At 38.8% G+C, this 19,262-nt stretch overlaps 1 protein-coding gene across 4 annotated transcripts in view; it reads right to left on the bottom strand.

Annotated features, from left to right (window-relative positions):
• The window catches only part of LOC131159539 (2-isopropylmalate synthase A-like), a 63,720-nt gene that overhangs the window by 27,235 nt on the left and 17,223 nt on the right, over positions 1–19,262 (bottom strand). For all 4 annotated transcript variants that reach the window (XM_058114547.1, XM_058114548.1, XM_058114549.1 and 1 more), the window contains exons 7-8: positions 6,391–6,424; positions 6,232–6,306 (exon numbers count right to left, since the gene is read on the bottom strand). In XM_058114547.1, the coding sequence (XP_057970530.1) occupies positions 6,232–6,306; positions 6,391–6,424 (109 nt within the window). The remainder of the gene's footprint in view (positions 1–6,231; positions 6,307–6,390; positions 6,425–19,262) is intronic.

Raw genomic sequence — 19,262 nt, 5'->3', positions numbered from 1 at the left:
GCTCTATCCAATCAATTAAAACCTTGATTGCCAATTAAATATTTTCAAATCTTCAAGGGTTGACTCGATCAAAACATGAAAACCGTGATTGCCAATTTGGGATTTTCAAATCTTCAAGGGTTAACTCAATCAAAGCATTAAAACTTTGATTTCCAATTAGGGATTTTTAAGTCTTCAAAAGTTGACTCAATCAAAGCATTATACCCCTAATTGTCAATCAAAGATTTTCAAATCTTCAAGAGTTGACCCAATCAATTAAAACATTGATTATCAATTAAAGATTTTCAAATCGTCAAGAGTTGACTCAATCAAAGCATTAAAACCCTGATTGTCAATTAGCGATTTTCAAATCTTCAAGGGTTGATTCAATCAGAGCATTAAAACCTTGATTGTTAATCAATGATTTTCAAATCTTGAAGAGTTGACCCAACCAATTAAAACTTTGATTATTAATTAGGGATGATTCAATTAAAGCATTAAAACCCTAATTGTCAATTAAAAATTTTCAAATCTTCAAGGGTTGACTCCAATCAAACATTAAAAGTTAGGAGTTTTTAAATTTTCAATTAAAGAGTTGGCTCAATCATTAAAAACTCTAATTGACAATCAAAGGATTTTCAAAGCTCCCATGTAAGAGTTGATTTCGATCATTAAAACTATGATTGTCAAACCTCCATTAATGATTGACTTCAACATCACTCAAATCATGATTGCCAATCCAACGGCTTTTGCAAACACATTAATGATTGATTGACTTCAACCGTCCATTAAAACCTAATGTCAATCAAAAGATTTTATCTCATCAACATTAAACTCTCTAACTTCAATCGTGGGATGGAGATCACAATTTTCATTAATTCAAAATTCAATCAATAATCTCATCCACCTCATCCAATCCCCAATTGATATTAGATATTTTGATGTTAACTTTTCCCAAACCTTATGTTCAAATGATAAGAGTCATATTTCATTTTACCCGTGACAATCAATCAATCAAAACTAATTTTTTATCTTTTACTTCAAATTTTCTAAATCTAAGAATATCAAAGGTCGAACTTCCCTTTTCAATGAAGACCATGTCAAGGTTTCTAACCTTATTGTTTGGACTCTTGGACAATGATTCTTCACTAAATGACCCAAAAAAGAGATTTTCCTTTTTTTTTAATTTTTTATTTCTTAGTTAGGACACACACACATAGCGTCAATTGTTCTTAGAACGGGTGTTGGTAGGATTCGATTGGCTAATTCCCTTTAGAATGGCCAGTCTATTACCTTCCCTACACCCTACGCATAAATGTACTCCCGAACTCGTTTTCTTTGTATCATAGACGTCTTAGGGTTTTTTTATTTATTTTCCCTAAACAAAAATAAAATAAAATAAAGGTGGCGACTTCAAATTTGTAATCTTTACATCTTCTTAGAGTCTTTTAAAACATGTTCGACCTTCTTGTTTAGGGGATCCCATGCAAACACTTCCCATTCATTGGCACATCCCTCGGACCAAAAATCCAGTGTCATCAATTCCCAACGAATTTTATTTGATGTCAGGATTATTTAATGTTGAGATTTTTATTTAATGTGTTAGGATTTTAAATCAATTGGGATTGAGTCCATTAAGGACTTGGATTGGGATATTTACCTTCCTAATATGAGTAAGTTACCCTACCCTATATATATGTAATCCTACAGGGCTTTCCATCCAAGCAATAAGATAATTCATAGCCTTTGTCTAATTTGGAGGTAGATCCCCTAAGTGATCAAACCCTATTTTCTCTTACTATCCTCCCTTCTTAAAATTTCCCCAATTTCTCCACAATAAAAACCTAAGGTCTTTTCAATTGGTATCAGTGTCAATGTTATTGTGGATGTCTTTAACACACCAACAAAAGCGAGATCTTTGAATTCTTGATCTTCACTTATACACAATGGCCTCAGAAGATTTAGTAAAGTTCCAAATGGAAGCCAGGATAAAGGCTAAACTTAGCAATATGATTAAGTCTCAATTTGAAGATATCCAGGCATCACTCTCTAAACAACTCATTACATCTTCCCATAAAGAGAGAGAAGATGATGCCTGTACATTAGCTAATGGTAGGGAGCAATCGTACGTGCACAAAGGAGGTTACTAAGGAGAGTGTGATTGTAGTCCTTCTCGTATGAAGGTGGAATTTCCTCAGTGGGACAATGATGACCCTACTGGTTGGGTTTCTAGGGCTAAAAAATAGTTAAGCTTTCACCGTACTCTAGAAACATCTAACGTTAAAATTGCTTCTATTAGTCTAGATGGTGATGCCATTCAATGGTATGACTAGTTTGAAGCTCATTATGGAATGTCTTCATAAGAAGAATTTGTTTCTAGATTACTTGTCTAATTTGGGCCCACTAGATATGAGAATATCGATGGAGAGCTCGCTAAAATATGCCAAACTAGCAATGTGTTGGAGTACCAAACATGATTTGAGTGACTATCAAACAGGACTGATAATTGAAATGAAAGCCAACTCATTAATACTTTTATTGAAGGTCTCCTACTTGACATTTAGAGCGAGGTCAAAGTACGTCGGCCATGAACTATGACCGCTGCAATTTCCTTTGCATGGTTAGAAGACGAGAAGTTGGGAGAAGAACAACGTCACTCCAACAAGACCAATTAGCAAGTAGAATGTCAACAACATTATCACACCACCTGCTTCTCGCAATCCTCTTGCCAAATGATTCACTCAAAAGGAACTTAAAGAGAGAATGACAAAAGGTTTGTACTGGTCTTGTGATGAAAAGTAGCATAGAGGACACAGTTTCAAAAAGGGACGATTGTTGATTATTGAACCAGTGGAGGAGCTAGAGGAGGTTGAGGATGAACCCCCCCCCCCCCGACTCAGATCAAGAAGGTATGGAATCTAATGATAATGATGAATCTATCACTTCTTTAGTTCATGCTTTAGCTGGTTATGCTAATACTTAAACCATAAAAATTAGCGACTTCCTAAAATACCAACAAGTTACTATCTTAATTGATACAGGTAGCACTAATAATTTCATGGACACAAAATTTGTTGAGCAGCTAGCCTGTTCTGTGGAGCAATGTGAAAAGTTAGTGTGAAGGTTGCAGATGGAAGGACATTGACATATCGGAGCAAGTGTTTGAGGGTTAAACATTCTACGCAAAACCATGGCTTCTATGTTGATTTCTTTTTGCTACCACTAGAAAAGAAACTGGTAATGAAGTTCGTCGTATATGGCCAGAGAGTGACGCTTAATGGCAAACATTGTGGTAATGTCACTATGGTTTCAAGACATCGTATAGAGAAACCCCTTAAAAAGGAGTGACATGGTTGCTTGGTACGACTTTGAGCACTAGAATTACAAAATCAATCAGGCCAAGATGAAGGGCTAGCCTCTCTTATTGTAGAATTTTCTAGCCAATTTGTAAAGCCTTAGGGATTACAACCTCAGTGAACACATGATTCCTCTATTTCTAGGTAGTGTCCCTACTAATGCTCATCCTCATCGCTATCCTCATTTTAAAAAAAAAAAAAATAGAAAATGTAGTGAAAGAAACGTTAGAAGCAAGTCTAATTCAACTAAGTTCTAGTCCATATTCTTCCCGTCTTATTGGTGAAGAAGAAGTATGGCTCTTCGTGGATGTGTGCTAATTATCAAGCACTGAACAAGAACACTGTAAAGGATAAATATCCTATACCTGTTGGGGATGAATTGTTAGATGAGCTGGGCAATGCCTAGCAGTTCACCAAACACAATATCCACCACACTGGTTACTGCCCTGCCAGATTTCGACAAGGTGTTCATTATTGAATCTAATGCATCGGGAGTTGGCATTGGTATAGCTTTAATGCAAGATTGACGCCCCATTGCTTTTACCAATAAGGCTCTTTCTCCATCCCACATCGACATGTCTATTTATGACAAAGAGATGCTAGCTAGCGTGCATGCAGTTACAAAGTGGAGATGGTATTTAATTTGTCAAGATTCCCAAATCTGAACTAATCATAGGAGTCAGAAGTATCTTTTGGAGCAACGAATCTCTTCCATGGAACAACAAAAGTGGGTCACTAAGTTGTTGGGCTATGACTATGAGATTATTAACAAGAAAGAGACCGAGAATGTGGTGGCAGATGCACTCTCACGACTTCCTAAACAAGTTGAACTTATAGCTATTTTTGTACCTACATGTACTACTCTTGAAAAAATTAAGAAGGAATGGTGCCAAATCTGGAGACTAGAGGCATTATCCAAAAGCTACAAAAAGAGCCAACTTCAGTCCCTCTTTACCTTTGGGACTCTTTAAACTTACTATATAGAGGGAGTAATTCAGCTCACAAGGAAACCATATGACAAGAATTACACACATCACCAACTGCAGGTCACTTTGGTTTTCTTAGAACTTACAAGTGCATTTCTCAAGAATTTTACTGGAAGGGAATGAAAGGTGAAATAAAAAGGTTTATGACAGAATGTGATGTTTGTCAATGACAGAAAGGGGAAACCGTGGCAAGTCCAGGCTTTCTACAACCTCTTCCTATTCCAGAAGAAGCTTGGACTGATATATCCATGGATTCCATTGAGGGACTACCATCTTTTCATGGTAAGTCTAATATTTTTGTTGTCGTGGACTGCCTCACAAAATATGCTCATTTTTTGTGCCATAACTCACCCTTATATTACCATAAGTTTTGCTTGTACTTTTGCTGAGAATATTGTCAAGTTGCATGCAATTCCTCAGTCTATTGTTAGTGATCATAACAACCTAACAAAGTCTTTACCAGCAACTTTTGGAAAGTGCTTTTCCATTTGCAAGGAACACAATTGAATATGAGCATTGCATATCATCCACAATCAAATGGACAAACTAAAGTAGTTAACTGGTGCTTGGAGACTTATCTTCGTTGCTTTGCTAGCAACAAATTGAAGGATTGGGCGTGATGGCTCCCATGGGCTGAATGGTAGTATAATTCCACTTATCATGCCTCCCATCAAGTTGACTCCATCTGAGGTTGTTTATGGTCGAGCTACTATTGTTCTTGCATAGTATTCAACTGGATCATCCAGTTGATCAAGTTGACAAGGAGGTACATGATCGAGACAAAGTGCTTTAGCTCCTCAAGGAAAATCTTCTTGCAGCTCAAGCTCATACAAAACAGCAAGTTGATAAGCACCATAGTGAAAAGGATTGTGTATTTCTCAGTGGGGGATTGCTTATTTCTCAAGCTACAGCCCTATAGACAGATATATGTGGTTATTCATTCTTCAATGAAGTTCGTCTCCTCAATTTTATTGGCCTTATAAGATCCTAAAACATATAGGCCATGTTACTTGTCATCTGGACTTACCAACAAGTACTAAGGTACATCCAGCTTTTCATGTCTCTTGCCTCAAAAAGAAGTTAGGGGAGCAAGTTACTGTGTAGCACCACTTGTGTGATGTGGCACCTACCAGTGAGGTTCAAGTTGCGGCCACAAGCAATTTTGAATCGTTGGGTAGTCAAATGCACAAATCGAGACATCATAGAACCTTTAGCATATCAATCCTCAGAGTAGAGATTCCCAGAGTTTATTGTTGCTCAACTTTAAGGACAAGGCTTATTTGAAGGAGGTAAGAATGTTAGGATTCCCAAATCAATTGGGATTTTCTATTTAATGATAGGAATTCCCAAATCAATTGGGATTTCTAAATAATCTATTATGAATCCCAATGAATTCTATTTAATGTTAGGATTATTTAACGTTGGGACTTCTATTTAATGTGTTAGGATTCCCGAATCAATTGGGATTTAGTCCATTAAGGATTTGGTTTGGGATATTTTACACTCCAAATAAGAGTAAGTTTCCCAACCCTACTTTTCCATCCAAGCAATAATATAATTCATAACTTTTTGGCTAATTTGGAGGCAAATCCCCTCAAAGTGATCAAACCCTATTTTCTCTTACTATTTTCCCTTCTTAAAAGTTCCCCAATTTCTCCACCGTAAAATCCAAGGGTCTTATCAAAGGTTGTTAATATTAACTAGTTACCATTACAATCCACTTTGAAACAGATGTCTAAAAGTTTCAAACAAGAACTAGATTAGAAAGTTGATAAAAATTCAAATTAAATAGTGATAGCAGAATTTAATAAGTATGCAAGGCCTTTTAATGAAACTGATATAACAACATTATTGGGAATATAGAGTACATCACATATTACTGACTTGCAACAGCAGATTATCACTCGTACCTTTTTCCTCTCAGCCACTGTTTTGAAACGGCAAAAGATATTATCAAGTTCCTTACCATCAATATCATATCCAAGCTGGCAAACAGGAAGAACAATTTTAAATACAATCAAACAAATCCAACAGCCTTTTACATAAAACATGAAATTTCAGTCATTTACCTCCAAAAGTCGAGTTTTCAAAGCATGGCGACCACTACAACAAAAATTTAAAAATGAATATGTCATTTTATAATCCTTGGAACCATTTAATTTGAAATATATAAAATAAAAAAAAATAAAAAATAATGACATGATCTGTCAAGGTAGTTTCACCAAAAATATAACCATAGGTCAACTGCAATCAAGAGATATTTTAAGAAACTCATAAGTGAAAAGTTAACACATGATAGCCACTCAAGCCAAATTCAGAAATTTCCTAAATGTGCCTCACTCCTTGCATAAACAGTTTGCTGCCAAGACATCTTCCCCTGCTCTCCTGTGTGGGGCCCAAAAAATCATGAATCAGGGACAGTGGCAGCGACAGGAAAATAGAGAAAATTATCCATTCTCCTCTTATCATCAATTTTAGAAACAGGCATAGGAAAATCATATTTTTCCTGACACTAGCAAAGAACCAGCATGGACTGGGAATAGACCTGATATTCCAAGATATGCATGTAATCCTGCCGTTGTTACTTACTCTTGGCCAGAGAAATCACATGCACAAAACAATTAAAGACATTGTGGAGATCAGTCCTGATGGAGGCCACATAAGTACCAGGAGACCTTCCACTCTTCAATCTCAATCAAACAAGATTTGGCACAATCCGTGGAGTACCCCAGAAAAGGTCTCCACATCCATGTCGAGCTGAGACAGATAATTGACCAGAGTACACCTATCACCCATTAGGGCCTTCATCTGCTCCCAATATGTAGTAGCTCCCAGATAACAGCCCATGTGATTGCACTAAAGCTGTAGCCCTAAAGCATGAAATGACATATAGGATTCTCTTGTAATTAGGCAACTTGTTGTATGCAAATGCATTCTCCCTTTGCATGATTGAATCAGTCTCCATCAACTCAAACGTGATGTTCAAATGAGAGTGTGAGGCAGGGTGTGTAGCACAGCAGGTGCACGTGAAGTATCAGCATGCATCAAAATCTTCAACTAGTCTATGGAATCGAACCTTGGAAAGCCAAGGTTGCTCATTTACTGCAAGTAGCTGTTCATTGGTAGAAAGAGCCAGCTCGTCCTGCTACAAGATGACCTAATTACATCTCTAATTTTCCATACCCTTCCTCAACCTTGCCAGGCTGGCAGTGAGATTATTAACTTGACAATCAACAGCATCAAATTCAGGAAACTCATTCAAAGGCATCAAAATCTGTATTCTTCACCATTTTCACTGACAGGTAGGGTAGCGCATTCGTCCACATCGTTTTTAAATTTGAGAGAGAAAGAAACATGTTATTGGAAGAGGAAAAGAGTGAACAAAGGAAGAATGATGATGCTCCTAAGGTGAAATATAAGCTAAAAAATAACAAAGAAATAAAAAAAACAAAAAAACAACAAAACAAAAGAAACAGAACAAAACAAAACAAAACAAAACAGAACAACAAAAAAAACAAAGACAACTTAATAATGCCTGCCAATCCCCCTGGGGATCCGAAAAACAAGTTCCCTTAAAACACCCCACTGCAAAAACCTAAAGAGAAGTCATTCTAAGAAAGACAGCCAAAAGATCCTCACACCGTCTCTTTTGGAAAACCCATAATTACCAGAAAACTCTAACACCCTATGAACCACATATTGGTGCAAACATTCCAAAACATGGTAGGTTTTCATTTCAGAACACTAAATCTAATGATGCAAAGTTTTAGTTCAATATTTTTCACATAACAAAAAAATTTATTAGGCAAAAGATGGGAATCATCACATTTTAATTCTATTGCTGTCTTTATTAATATATTCCAATTCTAGATTTAGAAAAAGCTCAACATCCTCTGCAAAATATACAAGTGTCATTACACTTTTTTCACCAATATATCTGATTAAGTATACCCTTAATGTTCCACATTTTAGAGCATGTGCCTTACCGCAACCCCATTTCCATTCCATGAACCAGAATGTTCCATGTTCCCATTTCTGAAAACCCAATTCTCTCCAAAAAAATTCAAACAACAATCTACACCCCATAAATAAATGAACACTGTAGAAGAAAATAAGAACGAGTTTTCAAAATGTTAAAGCAGAAAATACAACCATTTGGTTCTACTATGAGATTGCTGGTGCTAAGTGTATCAAGAACCACCAATAAAATGAAAGCCTCACTATTAGATTGTTGGCATCATTCCATTTGGCATTCCAAACAGAATGACAAAGCAGAAAATACATATTGCATCCAATCAGATGGTCAGTGAGAAAATTCCCGAAGAATCCAAACCCAAACACATCCCTCCTATTAAAAGGTCAAGTCTTCCAAAATCAAAGCAGAGAAAAGAGCCCCTTTACCTCCCTATCAACTAGTTTTCTAAAAGAACAAAACTTCCAAGTAAGTGTTATAATTATTGGTAATAGAAAAACAATCAAGAGATTAATAGCACTAATAGATTTAGATATCTCGGATCTATTATGCAAGGTGAAAGGGAAATTGAAGAAGATGTAGTACATAGAATTAAGACAAGTTGGGTGAAATGGAGGAGTGTGTTAGGTGTGTTGTGTGATCATAGAATACCCTTAAAATTAAAAGGAAAGTTTTATAAGATGACTATAAGGCCAGCTATGCTTTATGGTTTAGAATGTTGGGCAACTAAGAAATAACATGTACAAAAAATGAAAGTTGCTAAGATGTGTATGTTAAGGTAGATGGGTGGTTTAACATTAAAAGATGAAGTAAGAAATAAACATATATGCAATAGTTTAGGCATAGCACCGGTTGAAAATAAGATAAGGGAGGCGCAACTTAGATGGTTCGGGCATTTGAAACGCAGGCCTAGTAGAGCACCTATGAGGAGGAGTGAGTTAGTTATGGTTTCTGGCATGAAAAGAGGTAGGGGTAGGCCTAAAATAACTTAGAATGAGGTTGTGCGAAAGGATTTAATAGCCCTTAATTTAATAGAGGAAAATGCTTTGGATCGGGTGAATTGGCGGAAAAGGAATCATGTGGCTGACCCCACCTAGTGGGACTTAAGGCTTGTTGTTATTGTTGTTGCAGAGAAATAATCATGGTTATTAAAATTGCAATCCAGATCATAGAATTGTATGATTCTACCACCCAGATTCAGCCAAATGATCCAAGCTGCAACAAAAATCAGAATCAAGTAGAATCATGGCAGAATCAGTAGAATCGTAGAATCGCAAGTAGAATCATACCGACCCTACTTTGTTGCCTGGATTGGGTGTTTTTTCCTTTTACTTTTTGGTCTTTAATAATATGACCCAATACATGTTTTTATTAGCCCAAAGGCCCCAAATGGTTTACATTTGACCCAAAGTCTTCACAAACTGGGAAAACATAGCTCCCAGCATCCCATCAATGAACAGATTCAGCAGAATCAGCACTTCACATCCCTGGAGTTCAACATCTCTGTCATCTCCTCTTTGAAGTTCAGCAGCCCAACACCTGAATTTCTCTCCTGTTCAACAACCAGAGAGCCCTCCATCTGGTGACTGTGTTCGATCAGCAGCAGGCAGCTGCCAGCAGTCTTGGTGTTCAACCAGGAGTTCTTTGGTGTTTGACAACCAGAGTTCTTGGTGTTTGGCAAGAACTCAATCCTCAGTCCTCTTCTTTCTTTGGTGTCCAACAAGAACACCTCAGTCCTCTTCAACGCAGAGTTCTGGTTGTTCATTTAGTAACAGCAAAGAAAAGGAGCCAAGCCTGCAGACCGAGCAGAGCTTCAGAAGTTTGGAAAGCTTCAAGAAAGACTCAACTGCGAGCTCTGCTTTTCTTCTTCTTCTTCTTTTCTTGCTCTTCTTGTTTTTCTTCTTTTTATTGTCTGACCTTTTATTGTATTTTATTTCTTATACTTACTAAGTTACTAATCAAGCTTTTAGTCTTAAGACTTGTCATATCACATATATAATTTTTTAAATGTTTATTTTACATGGAAATCAGAATCTTACAATTCTTGATCCAATTCTACAATCCAATCCTGCATACCCCTCTGTCACGGTCCGCCTTTTTCACACCGTTGTGAAGGGCCGTGCGGCGCTAGCTAAAGCACTCTTGCTTAACTAGCCAGCCTTTTGTTTACCAACATTCATCCACGAAGCACTTTCATTAACATTCAATCAGATAGCAGCGGAAATAATAATCAATTCATGAAAGCCGTGGCAACCAAGCAGTAAATATTGAAGCAAACGTAATTCATTAACAAATCCTCCGTTGACATGTTGTACTTAGCGAGGGAGGCAAGTAGGCTAAGCACGTTGACAATTGCTAGTGAGTTTTACAATGATTGATGAACACTCACCCTCCCCCTAAAGAGCTTTCTAGGCCATTCTCACTCTAGCACTAGGAAACATCAAAGTGACCGAGGAGTCATACTGCCTTATTTGGCTTACAATGAAAGAAATACTAGAAAATAACCCTACACTAGTATTTACATGATGGAAACCCATCCCAAACACACGAGATAAGCGGTCATAGGCAAGCATAATGCCCTGAACAAGCTTAGCCCGTGACATTCTCCCCCACTTATGCGGTCGACGTCCTCGTAGACTTTTGGCGGTAGGTACACTTCAAAGTTGTCCACGAACAGTTGAATATCTTCCGCAAAATCCAGCTGATTTCTTTGTCATCAAGGCATTTCCACTCCACTAGGAACTTCTGCCGCTTCTTCCTTGAGGATATGAACATTCTGTCTGCAAGGATCTCTTCAACATCATGTCTGTCAGGTGGCACTGTCTTCAACTCTACGCTGTTTGACTGACTCCTGCTCAGGTTGTTGGTGTTGGCGTTGAATGGCTTGAGGAAGTTGACATGAAACTGCGGTCTTCTCTCCTGTTCTGCCCATTTCTTCATCTGCTTAGAAGCTTTCTCCAGATAGGCTTGGGCAAAGTCTGCATTCTGTCTCCCTTCACTGGTGAAGATGTACGCCTTAGGACTCTTTCGTCTGTACGGCTCGCCCACTGTGTGAGGTAACAGCGGCAGCTGGTCTGTAACAAGCTCAATAGGGCTCTTGTTGATAGTTGAGCGCCTTTGGGCGTTGCCACAGAATGGAGCCACATCAAGTAGTTGCACGCCATTCTTCTGGTTGTCGTTGACAAAATGGCACAAGTACTCATCTAGCAGCTCTCTGAATCTCTTCATCTGTTCGTCTGTCTGTCGATGATAACTCGAAGAGATGTCAAGGTGTGACCTGAATATCCTGAAAAACTCTGTTAAGAAGTTGTCAGCGAACATTAAATCTTGGTCACAAATAATAACTTGGGGAAAACCCCAATGTTTCACAACAGTCACAAGGAACAATTGTGTCGTCCCCTCTGCCGAACAGTACTTTGGTGCGGCCATGAAAGTACCATACTTCTTCCGCTCCCCCTTGTCTTGTTGGCAAGTGAGACAAGTTTTGGTATAATCAACCACATCATCCCGCGTGTGCGGCCAATAATACCTCCCCAGTAGTCCTGTCATTGGAGTCATTCTCCGCGAATACCCCTTAACGAACTTCCTGCAGTAACTAGTAAGGCCAAGAAAGGAACGCAACTCCTTCACTGTTGTGGGGATCTTCCGTTCTTGAATCCTCCTTACCTTCTCCATACCCCTCCGGATACGACCTTGTTCAACGACTTGACCAAGGAATTTGTTGCTCCGCCGAGCGAAAGAGAAATTCTCCTTCTTCATATTCAGACTGTTTCCCTTCAGCCTGTCGAACACCTTCCGTAGATGCTCTTCACGTTTCCTCTGAAACGACACCGATACTCCCAACGGTGTTTTGGAAGGGCGAACACATCCCGCTTCCACTTCATCAAGCTGTTTCCCCAACTCTACTATCTCTCTAGGCGCAATCCAACATGGCCTTTTAGCAGGTGGTTTCACTCCTGATAACAACTTGATCTCTTGCTCCACAGTCCGTCGTGAAAGCAAATTTTGAGGCAGCTTATCCGGCAACACCTCCTTATCCTCATCCAACACCGCTTGGATGGTTGTAGGCTCCAGCTCTTGGCCTACTTCTTTGTCTACCACCACCGTGGCTAGACGTGTCTGCTCACCCTGACCCAATCCTTCATTGAGTTGTATGGCTGAAAGGGACTTCCCTTCATCTCCTTTCGTTGCAACGACTTGCACCATGCACGAGTGATCTCCCATCAGACACAGAGAACCAGCCGAAGGCATCAGCACTGCCCTCGTCCCCATTAGGAACTCCATTCCTAAAATGACTGGATAGTCATCCAATGGCACCGCTGTGAAATTCGCATGACCTTCCCACTGTCCAAGCTTTATAGCCACTTGCTTGGCTACTCCCAGAGTAGGCTGGGCTACAGAGTTAACTGCTTTCACGCGTCCTGTATCCTTCTCTAAGGATAAGTTGAGTCTTCCTGCTTCCAACTGCGAAACAAAATTATGAGTAGCTCCCGTATCCACCATAGCGCGAGTACTCTTCCCATTTATCCTCAAGTCCACAAACATTAACCCTTTTGCTCGTGTAACTTTCGGTATTTTGGCCTGCTTTTCCAATGCGTTCACTAACCGCACTGAACCCACCCTCGGGGCGTCATCCTCTTCCCCATCGTCTTCCACTGCCTGTTCTGCAATAGAAGCCTGTAAGGCATTAAGTGATGCTTTGTGAGGGCACTCAAAAACTCGATGAGGACCTCGACACAAGAAACACTCAATTTTACTCTTCCCCTTTCCATTGGGTGTGTTGAACCCTCGAGACGATGAAGCTTCCTGTGAGGTTGATGAATTAGGGTCGGCTCCCCCACTCTTGGGTTTGCCATTCTTGAAAGACTTTCCACCGTTTCCCTCTCCGCCAAACCGTTTGGACGAAGTGGTCTCATCACCAGCGTAGTCTGTCAAGCGTTCTGCAGCCGCTTGTGCAGTTGACAAGTCTTGAACCCTTTGTCTATGAAGTTCAGTTCTTGCCCACGGTTTCATCCCCTCTAGAAAATAGAACAACTTGTCCTTCTCCGACATATCCCGAATATCCAACATTAAAGCAGAAAATTGTTTCACATATTCACTGATTGAACCCGTATGCTTGAGATCTCTCAGTTTTCTCCTTGCATTATACTCAACGTTCTCAGGAAAGAATTGGGCCTTGAGCTCTCTCCTCAAGTCTGCCCAACTATCAATCACACAGCTTCCATTTTCAATTTCTCTGTACTTGGTACGCCACCACAGTTTGGCATCACCAACCAAGTACATGGTCGCAGTATCCACCTTTGCCTGTTCTGAGGCCATCCTCACAACGCGAAAGTACTGCTCCACATCAAACAAGAAGTTCTCTAACTCCTTGGCATCTCGGGCACCCCCATACGTCCTGGGTTCTGGCACCTTGGTTTTGCTAACTCCCGGAGTGTTGGAGTTCCCCATAGCAAGAACCATCACATTTACCTTTGCATCCAGATCTGCCATCCGGGCTTGCAAAGTTTCCACAGTGTGGCGAAAGTCCTCTGACATGTCGCCTATCAAACCTGCTTGATGTTTTTGTGATCCCCTCACTTCATCAACAAGTTCTCTCATCTGGGCCACCTCCGCGGCCATAGTGTTGGTTGACTCTTCAACCTGTGCTTCCAGCACGCTGATCCTCTCAGCATTGTTTGGTGCCATGGTCACTTACCAAAGCTTTCCAAACCCAACAACGAAGGCAAACGAATTCACGTAGCAACTCAACCTTGGGCTCTCACCAAGTGTCACCGACTTGGGCTCTGATACCAAATGTCACGGTCCGCCTTTTTCACACCGTTGTGAAGGGCCGTGCGGCGCTAGCTAAAGCACTCTTGCTTAACTAGCCAGCCTTTTGTTTACCAACATTCATCCACGAAGCACTTTCATTAACATTCAATCAGATAGCAGCGGAAATAATAATCAATTCATGAAAGCCGTGGCAACCAAGCAGTAAATATTGAAGCAAACGTAATTCATTAACAAATCCTCCGTTGACATGTTGTACTTAGCGAGGGAGGCAAGTAGGCTAAGCACGTTGACAATTGCTAGTGAGTTTTACAATGATTGATGAACACTCACCCTCCCCCTAAAGAGCTTTCTAGGCCATTCTCACTCTAGCACTAGGAAACATCAAAGTGACCGAGGAGTCATACTGCCTTATTTGGCTTACAATGAAAGAAATACTAGAAAATAACCCTACACTAGTATTTACATGATGGAAACCCATCCCAAACACACGAGATAAGCGGTCATAGGCAAGCATAATGCCCTGAACAAGCTTAGCCCGTGACATTAATGATCCCACTTAAGATCCTGAATTTGACAACTTTGGAAATAACAGCATTATGGACCATAGAAAAGGCGAACGAGATGAGGAAACCTAATACATAAAGCATAGTCCCAGGGCCAGATAACCTCCCAAAAGCAAATGAGACTCATCACCCAATTTTTATTTAGTAAAAGGAGTCAGAGGAACATCTAGTACCCAGAGTTACATTCTAACCATTCACCCGTAAGCCAAATTTACTTCAAATAACTATATGCCACAGGGAGTTCACCTCTAACGTAACAAACCACCTCCCAACTAACCAAATGAACCCTCTTCTTCCTAACACCGACCGAAGAAAATCTGACATTTTCTAAATCTTATTAGCTACCCAAACAAGATTTTCAAACATAGGTAAGTAATAAAGAGTAGTTGTGAGCATGGTCTTAAATGTCCACGAAATTATCAAAATTTTCGTCGAAATTTCCGGTTTCCGTCACCCTCGAAATCGAAATGGCAGTCAATTTCTGTCTAGTATAATATCCATTGAAATTTCAACGAATCATCCGAAATTTATCGAAATCTCAAAATTTTAGCGAAACTTGTCAAAATTTGAACTATGCAATGAAATTTCCCTGAAATGCAAATGAGAGATTTTGGAGTTAAGTGAAATTTCTCTCTTAATTTATTTTATTTATTTTTATCGAAACAAAATATTATTCCAAGTGTTTTTGAAATTTATGAAAAAGTAAATTTAGAACAACATTTTATTTAACCATTCATGTCTAAATTATCATTATTTGTATAATAAATAATATTTAAATAGTTTATGAATTTCATTTGTATTAACTAATCACTAAATATGTTTAATGGACATTATCTTACAAATATGTTTGATGCACATATTATATTACAACTTCTTCACCTCATAGACAGCATAGATGTATTTACTTGTAATGTATTAGTCCTAAAACTTAAATTGTTATGTCTATTAATCATTTCTAAAGATTTATAAAATAATTCCATGCTTACTACTTATTTCCATTATTTTTTCAAATCGAAATTGAAATTTTCGTCGAAATTTCCGTACTTTTGGAGTTTGAAATTTGAGTCGAAATCGAAATTCAAGACCGTGGTTGTGAGGGGCACCTTACTGAGGGTGATACAAACACCTATAGAACATTAGGCACCCAGTTCCACTTGTCCAAACATTCAGGCAACTTAGCCACCACTGGATTCCAAAAAGCTATAGATGTAAGATTACCACTCAAGGGGGCACCTAAATAGGTTTGGCCAGTCTAAAATACCAAACCCAGCTAAAGAAGCCAACTTTAGAAACCCTTACAGAACCAAAATTAGAAACCCCATCCCACTCTTGCTCAAATTAATTCTAGAAGCACAAATCTTCTCCAAATTTTGAAAAATCATAACATTCAAGAAAGACTATCTGTGATCAGCTAGGAAGATAATAGTTATCATCTGCAATCTAAAAATGAGACACTAGCATCCCCTTAATCCACCCTTAACCCTCTTACAAGCCCTCTATCCACAACCCTATCCATCAATCCATTTAAAACATCCACAACAAGAACAAACATGAGTGGAGAAAGTGGATCCCTTGCCTAACAACCCCTTGAATCCATAAACTATGACTTATGTTCCCCATAAATTCTCACCAAGAAAGATGCATAAGATAGACACCCCCTCATCCAAGATACCCCGCCTCTCACCAAAACCTTTATTAAAGAAAAACCTTATTGATAAAATTCCAAGTTTCCAATTAACACAACTCATATTACTTCTCATTATCCAGATTAAATATGATCACCACCTTATTAGCTATAAAATAGCATCCTAAATCCGTCTAGCAGCGACAAAAGCACTTTGAGACTGAGAAATAGTATCACCTACCACTGAACACAACCTATCTGCAACAATCTTTGTAATCGTACACATAAGTAACCAAACTGATATGACAAAAACCAATATTTTAATGAACCAATTTTTTAAGGCACAAAAGTGATAAGCGTAGAATTAATACCTTTACCAAGAATCCCATTTGCATGAAATAATTAAAATTCTTGAGCAACTCCACACCCCACATCACATTCCAAATACTAAATCCATCTAGACCTAGAGCCTTATCCTTACCAATCCCAAACACAACAACCCTAACTTCCTCCTCCTCAAAGGCCCTTCCAACCAAGCTACTTGGAAATTAGTAATGTATTCGAGTACGAACCCTCAATCATAGCTTAAAATAAGATCTTCCTTGGTGTAAATATTAATTAAAAAAAAAAAAAACAGTTGTAGTTTCTTTAGCATTCAATCATGCATCTCAAATAACCTCCCCCTCTCTCCATTCTAATTCTCTGACTGGATTGCATTTGAAAACAACACGAGTGTTAAACATAATTAAAATACGCCATGTTGTCCTGAGAAGGGAGAAACTACCAATCCTTACAAATACCCCAAACACTGCCTCCATCCACACACTCAAGTTTGGTTTCTTGCAAGAAGTCAATATTAGGAGGATATCAATTCAAGAACTCTCTGATTAGCCCTCTCTTCAACCTTACCTAGCCTTGTTACAAGAATAGATATATGCTAGAGGAATTTGATTAGAATCTCATAGGGACGAACAATACTATGTAGCTAGAGAGGTCTTTTGAAGTACTAGAAAAATTAAGTAGTACTCAAAATGAATAGGGATGAAAGCTTCAAGTCTTGATGATTTTACAATAACATTTTTTGTCAAGAGAAATGGGCAGTCCTGTAGAAGGATATTATGAGGTTCTTTTGGGGTAATTTCATAGTTTGGGGTGGTGGGAAATAGTGTGAACTCGACTCTATAGCAATAATTCCTAAGAAGGAGAGATCTAAAGAGGGTGAGGGTCTTTAGACCTGTTAGTTTGACTTCTAGTCTTTATAAGATTTTAACTAAGGCCTTATCTAAGGGGACCAAAGAGATTTTAGGGGATACGATGAAAAAATTTTAGATGCAATATAGAGCTGGTCAAGGATGCGAAAACCAAATGCCGCAAGGGGGGGTGATTGTGTTTAATACTCAATTCACCCAAAATGGTGAATTTTTTTTTTTTGGGGTGTAAAATGGGGTGGTTAAGAATGGTGGTAAACTCTGCACTGAGATGGCCAAGGATGCGCAAAAAGCAAATTTGGGGGAGCTGGGGGGATGTTCACACTCAATTCACCCAAAAGGAGGAATTTGATTATTATTATTATTATTATTATTATTATTACTACTACTATTTTTTTTGTGTAAAAAGGGAGAGAAGGTTTCGGTCTAGAGCAAAGGAATTAGGAAATAGAGATTTTGCAGTTGACAATACGTCTTTGATGGTGAACGGACAACCTAGAGAGTGGTTTAGGGCATCTCAAGAGTCGAGGGCTAAGGCACAAATCCCTGATCACCTTTTTTGCTCACCTTGGTGGTTGATGTTTTAAGTGGACTATCTTGCATGCCTAGGGTTTAGAGGTGCTTATACGTTTAACATTTGAGAGGGAGGAGGTGAATTGTCACACCTTAAATTTGCTCTCATGATGATATTACTTTTTCTTGAGGACAATGTAAAGGAATTTTGGAAAGTCATTACTTTGTAAAGAGTTTTGAAAAAATTTCAGGACTAAAGATCAACATGCTCAAGATCAAGGTGACTGCATTATTTTGGGTCATGGTGCTAAAGCGGGAGGCTTTAGCCAATTGTATTTCTTTAGCTTGGCATTTGTCCTACTTAGTTCTTCCACTAAGGGGGTAATCCTAAAGTTGTGACCTTATAGGATCCAATGGTTGAGGGAGATAGTAGGTTGGAGGGGTGGAAGAGGGTAATTTAACTCCTAGTGGTTGTATTACATTCACTTGTGTTTCCATTTCTAACATGCCCATATATTTCTTATCCATTTTTAGATTCCCCACAAGTGTAGCAGGAGTTCTAGAATGGCTTATGCAAGTTTTTCTTTGGTCTAATATGGATGAGAATAAGAGGGACCATCTTGTTAGTTGGGATGTGATTAAAAGACCTAAGTTTGAAGGCGTACTAGGGTTTGGTGATGTGGTTCCTAAAAACATCTTTAGTTGGAAAATGGTTGCGAAGTTCCCTTCACAGGTTAATTCATTATGGCACAAGGTGATTAGGTAAGTGTAGAATTCCTCAAAATGGATGGGATGCTAGATAATCCTTGAAGCTTATTTTTTAGGTTGCTCGCATTTCTTTCCTCTTACTCAGTTCAAAGTGGGTATTTTATGTTTTTTCTTTCCTATTACTCGGTTCAGAGTACGCAACAATAACACTATTCAATTTTGGGAGGATATTTGGGTGGGAAAAGATTTGGTTTTCTTGGCGAAGTTGATGCCTTATCTGTTTAGGTTTTCTTCAAAACAAAATGCATCAATTAGTTCTTCTTCTCTTCCGAGAGAGAAGGGGGGGGGGGGGAGAGGCTCTTTTTCTTTGGATTTTCATTTCTTTCGAAATCTCAATGAAAGAGAGCTCAATGAGGTTACTACTTCACTGAATGTCTATCATGTTCCCCATAATAGGAGACATGTCAGAGTCTAGATAAGGGATTCTTCTGGTTCTTTTTTTCCTTTTCCTGCATCATATCATTTGGAATTATAAGGATCCTTCGAAGATCCATACTTTTATCTAGACCATGACTCA

This window comes from Malania oleifera, chromosome 7 (genome assembly GCF_029873635.1).
Source record: "Malania oleifera isolate guangnan ecotype guangnan chromosome 7, ASM2987363v1, whole genome shotgun sequence".
NCBI classification, from domain to species: Eukaryota; Viridiplantae; Streptophyta; class Magnoliopsida; order Santalales; family Ximeniaceae; genus Malania; species Malania oleifera.
This window is presented reverse-complemented; position numbering and strand designations above follow the sequence as displayed.